The 5,355-nt window shown below is 38.9% G+C and overlaps 2 protein-coding genes and 1 long non-coding RNA gene across 4 annotated transcripts in view; 2 read left to right on the top strand and 1 right to left on the bottom strand.

Moving 5' to 3' along the window:
- Positions 1-3,153, bottom strand: part of LOC107834530 (uncharacterized) — a 7,722-nt gene extending 4,569 nt beyond the window's left edge. The window contains exons 1-2 of the long non-coding RNA XR_001660318.1: positions 3,082-3,153; positions 2,914-2,997 (exon numbers count right to left, since the gene is read on the bottom strand). This is a non-coding gene — a long non-coding RNA (uncharacterized LOC107834530). The remainder of the gene's footprint in view (positions 1-2,913; positions 2,998-3,081) is intronic.
- The window catches only part of LOC103130619 (zinc finger protein OZF-like), an 11,111-nt gene extending 6,845 nt beyond the window's left edge, over positions 1-4,266 (top strand). The window contains exon 2 of the mRNA XM_007542064.1: positions 2,311-4,266. Within this exon, the coding sequence (XP_007542126.1) occupies positions 2,311-3,341 (1,031 nt within the window). The 3' untranslated portion in view covers positions 3,342-4,266. The remainder of the gene's footprint in view (positions 1-2,310) is intronic.
- A 96-nt stretch (positions 4,267-4,362) lies between these two features.
- The window catches only part of LOC103130620 (zinc finger protein 8-like), a 16,455-nt gene continuing 15,462 nt past the window's right edge, over positions 4,363-5,355 (top strand). Inside the window, exon 1 of one of the 2 annotated variants that reach the window (XM_016666064.1) lies at positions 4,363-4,652. In XM_016666064.1, the coding sequence (XP_016521550.1) occupies positions 4,454-4,652 (199 nt within the window). In that variant the 5' untranslated portion in view covers positions 4,363-4,453. The remainder of the gene's footprint in view (positions 4,653-5,355) is intronic. The other variant, XM_016666065.1, reaches the window with a different exon arrangement.

Here is a 5,355-nt window from a genome sequence, read left to right as displayed (position 1 = left end):
CCGTCAGCGGCGATAGTTGCTGCAGCGCAAGCTGCTGCTAAAGAGAAACTGTTTTTAGCTGCTAGCTCGGATGCTACAGAAGTTGATCGGTTTGTAGCTCAAGACGTGTTTACGAGTCTCTGAAACCCAGATGGAGATCATTCAAGCCCGTTGACTAAATATATTATTCCAATTATTATCAGTGCTCGCAATCATGGAATACAAATTGTAAATTCTTCATTTGAAAGAAAAAAATTCCTAAAATGTACATTTAAAATATTTTTTTGTTGTAGTTATATTTTTAGGAGCACCAATTGTAACAGACCCCTCTTTAAATGAAGGAATTGGCTTTACTGATGAACAGGTTTATTGGGAGTAAACCTTGAGTTTCACCGTAAGAGCTGTGTGTACAAACAAGACAGTGTGAGCTACAAACATCTCTTACAACCGCAACGTTTGAAATAAAAAAATAACGTTCACCACTAAAATATCAACTTGACTCAAAAAACTAAGCCAGTATTCTTATACAATACAGAAAATTTACAATTCCGATTGTTCGTAACTTGTCTTCCGTTCTGCCAAGCCGCCGTTTTACCATATAAACAAAGGAAGCTGTCTTATCAAAATAAAAACATTAAATCAAAAGCCGGAAGTCCGTCATATGTCGTACAAAATAAAATTACGTAAATGCAATAACTGCCAAAAGGGGAATACAAAGAAATACAACAAATAAGTTGGGGTTATTTACACAAATTCCTAAACAGTGACCAGTCCTGCCATTTTGGATGGCGAAGGTAGAACACACAGGGATGAACTGTCCCAATTCTAATTTTGCAAGCCTGGAATCTACACACTCAAACTGTTATGTGCTCTTCGACTCAGTTCACACTTCATAGAGGGGTGTAAGGTGCAGCCTGAGTATTGGGACCGGGTCAGGGAGACCTGGAGATGTTTTGACCCGCACCACCATCCTCCTCAGTGTGTGGTGTTGAGATAACCTCATCTCTCACACTTCCAGTTGTTTGCCTATATGCACAATTTGAGCAATAATGAATAGATTTTCATTTTAGGCCAGTCTTTTCAATATTTTCTTGGATCCACTTCCTTTTGAACATCAAGACATTTGCCTTATTTAAGAAAATGCTCTCTCCTCTTTCTTCTTTTGAAGGGTGGCTTAGAAAAATGAGTCTCTGCTCCTTGTCACATTTGTTACTCAGAGCACCAGAATGCCATGTTTTACTAATGGAAGTGCCTACACAGTCTGATCAACTTTAAAAAGTGCAGTTAGAAGCTGGCTTTTTAGTGAGATTAATAACATATTGTCTTAATGTAAGATGAGTTCTTTTGAGAAAATGCTTAATTTAAAAAAAAAAAAATCTGAAACTCTACTTCTGGATGTAAAGTAGTTTAGGCACAAGTGTCAGAAGGTGAACAGAAAATCAGTACCAGCCACCTGGTTTCAGTTTCTTCAAATGACTTTTTATTCACTCTTTCTCTGACTTCTCTCTCAAGCATCCAAAAGCTCACTGTTTTTATATCCAATTGGCACCACACCTGTGCTTGATTGGAGACAGCCAAAAAGGAACAGGTCAAACAAACAAAATATAAACAGAGAAACACTAAAATTACAAGTTAATTTACAAACTCCTACATAATGAAGTTGTCTGCAAAATAAATTACATAATACAAGATAACTCAAAAGGTTACTTTAAAGAAAAACAAACAAAGCAATACACAAAAGAAAAACCTTCTAATTGGTAGAACCCAGCAAGGTAATCACTGACATCATCCAGCCATTTAAGCAGGAAGTACTGGGCCGGCCCCTCCCATACTCCTACCCTGCTGCAGATCTACAAGCAGAAATGATGGTGAGTACAAAGGAAAACAAATACCTTAATAAATATACCTTGAAACGAATTCAACCTATAGTCCAGAAATAATAACTTTAACCTAAATCTACATAGACACTGGAACATAATGCTAACACAAACAAACCCGGGATAGTAAGTGAAGCAAAATTGCAATGTTTAAATTAATCATTATAACCAAATATAGAAAGTAAGTGAATGAGAAAGACTAAGAGACAAGTGGTGAACACAAACTGAACCACTTTGTCACACTGAATTAAAACCATATCTATTTTTACATTTTTGTCACAGCTGCAAATTAGTGCGGAGAACACTTCACCTGCTTTTTAGTTAAAAATCTACAAACTAATTTTAGATTAACTGCATAATGCCTACAGATCATAATTTTCAGGAAAAACCAGGCTGATCCATGAGATAGTCATCAATTAGATTATATTAATGATGTCATCCCTGGTTCCCACAGACCTCCAACAGCCAAGTGTCTCCAATGAGGAAGAAGCTTCTTCCATCCAACAAGTCTGTAACCTGGCAAATGGATCCAGTGATAACCAGGATGTACCAGAACCTCAGTGGACTGAAGAGGAACAGATGGATCCAGAACCAAAGTGGATTAAAAGAGAAGAGGAGGAACCAGAACCTACACTGTTTAAACATGAGGAAATAGAATATCCACTAACTTATGTAAGAAAAGAGGAGCTAGTTTCTTTGGTGCTTCAACATGAACAGCAGCCACCAGAACATTTACCAACTGGACAGGACCAGAAGGACCTCTGCAGCAGTCAGGAGGGAGAGCAGCTTGTCCAGAAGCAGTTTGTTGCTTTGATTGAGACTTCTACTCTTCAGGGAGATGATATGAGTGAAGAAGAGACAAGAACAGAGCAGCTTTCCCTTCGTGTCTCTCCAGTGGTTGAGAGCAAAGATCAGGAAGGAAGCAGCTGCTCTGTGTCAGAGAGTCAGTCTGATACTGGCACAAAGAAAAGACCTTTCAAATGTGACATTTGTGGGAGATGTTATACACAACGGTATAACTTGAAAAAACATTACAGAACCCACACTGGTGAGAAACCGTTTTCATGCCAGTTGTGCAGAAAAAGTTTCTCACAAAATAGTAGTTTAAAAGTGCACAAGAGAATTCATACAGGTGAGAAGCCTTTTTCATGTCAGTCATGCGGAAAGAGTTTCTCTCAAATTGGTTCTTTAAATGCCCACGTGAGAATTCACACAGGAGAGAAACCTTTTTCATGTCAGTCCTGCGGAAAGAGTTTTCCTCAACGTAGTCACTTAAATGTCCACAAGAGAATTCACACAGGTGAGAAACCTTTTTCATGTCAGTCATGCGGAAAGAGTTTCTCTCAAATTGGTTCTTTAAATGCCCACGTGAGAATTCATACAGGTGAGAAGCCTTTTTCATGTCAGTCATGCGGAAAGAGTTTCTCTCAAATTGGTTCTTTAAATATCCACAAAAGAATCCATACAGGTGAGAAGCCTTTTTAATCCAAGTCATGTGGAATAAAGTTTCTCTCGGATTGAGGAGCTAAAATGTAGTGAGAATTCATAAAGGTGAGAGGCTACTTTGAAGCCAAACATGTCGAAAAGCTTTCTCTTAAATTGATGTGCAAGAACCAAGAGTTCTCAGAAAAACCACATGAGTGCGATGGGTTTTTCCACATGAACTATGGGGGGAGTGTATGAAATATGCTATAGAATATTAAGATTTCAACTGATGTGCAAGTTCAGATATTGAGGTGTTATTCTACTTGACATGCTACTGGCGGACATTTGCAAAGCAGTCAATTCAAAAGCAGGACTTTTTTTTTCTGCTGACTGGCTGTACCCCAATAGCAGAGACAAGGAAGACATTTACTGTTAGTTTCTTTAGTTGTGCCAAAATGAGTTCCACAAAATATATTCATGTGTATTACGGTATATTGGGTATTTGAATTGATAAACTAGACAGATCATTTTAGAGTCTCAAGTACTCTGAAATACATCAGAATGATAGAGTTGGAACTGCCTACTCCAGAGGTCTCCAACCCAATTATTCAACAGTTAATATCCTACAGGTTTGAGATTCATCCCTGCTCCCAGGGCCTGCCATAAATATTGGGCCCCATGGCAAAAAATAAAATTGGGTCTCCACTGCGCAGGTGCTGTCACTATTTTCTGAGTCAGTCTGACCCATTACAAGCGATTTGATACATCCACATGTTAGATGTATCAAACAATTTAAAAATAAAAACCTTGACAATTGCAATAAATAGCGATATTGGATATATTTCTAGATTTTTAAACTATTGAAATAAGGGTTTATCTGCTTTGTGATGGGTGTGTTTTTTCTTACTTGATTTGTATATTTAATTTACTTTTTTCTAAGGGGTATGGACTACTTCTTGTCTCGCAATAAAGAGTTATGAATTAATACGAAGTTGTTTTTTTCTCGATTACTTATCACTTGTCCACACTCCAGTACAGTCGGGGGCGGTATCGCACCGATTTCATTGTATATTAGCCGCCAAGAAAAGATCGAAGAAGAAGAAGAAGAAACACGCGTGGGCTAAGCTAGATAGCTGCTGCGTTGTTCCAGCTCGGCTAATATTTCAGCAACCATGTCTTCAGTTCAGCATCTCAGAGAGTTTATCAGAGAGCGACTAACTGCTGCTGCTCAAGAAATCTTCACAGAGGTTGAAAAAACCATCATTTGCTACGAAGAAGGTCTCGATGCTCAGCGCAGAATGATGGGGATCGACTGGAAACCACAAATTAAGCTTCACAGAGTCGGTTCGGAGCTGCAGAGACAAAGTTCTGGTAGGTCTTGATAAAGGTGCTGATGTTTTCACTGCAGACAGAGATCCGTCAGCGGCGATAGTTGCTGCAGCTCCAGCTGCTGCTGAACTGAGCTGAACAGGAACTGTTTTAGCTGCTAGCTCTGATGCTACAGAGGCTAGCACAACCGTGTTTATGAGTCATTCGTAAATATCTCCAGTTATTAGTGCTGGATATGTGGAATACAACGTGTAAGTTCTTCATTTATAAACTCATACGTGATTTTGCAAATCAGAGCAGTGGAGAGTATTCCACATGCCACAGGAACTGATTTAGCTGCTAGCTCTGATGCTACAGAGGCTAGCACAACCGTGTTTATGAGTCATTCGTAAATATCTCCAGTTATTAGTGCTGGATATGTGGAATACAACGTGTAAGTTCTTCATTTATAAACTCATACGTGATTTTGCAAATCAGAGCAGTGGAGAGTATTCCACATTCCACGGGAACTGATTTAGCTGCTAGCTCTGATGCTACAGAGGTTGATGGCTTTGTAGCTGCTAGCTCTGATGCTACAGAGGTTGATGGCTTTGTAGCTGCTAGCTCTGATGCTACAGAGGTTGATAGCTTTGTAGCTCAGGACAAAATATTGCAGCACAAACAGAAAATTTGTTTACTTGTCGCTGAAAACCAGATGGAATTCATTGAAGTCTCGTGACTAAATATATTATTCCAAGTATTATCA

The sequence above is a fragment of the Poecilia formosa genome, unplaced genomic scaffold, assembly GCF_000485575.1.
Source record: "Poecilia formosa unplaced genomic scaffold, Poecilia_formosa-5.1.2 Scaffold653, whole genome shotgun sequence".
In the NCBI taxonomy this organism is placed as follows: Eukaryota; Metazoa; Chordata; class Actinopteri; order Cyprinodontiformes; family Poeciliidae; genus Poecilia; species Poecilia formosa.
Note: the sequence above shows the minus strand (reverse complement) of the source record. Positions and strands in the feature narration are given on the sequence as shown.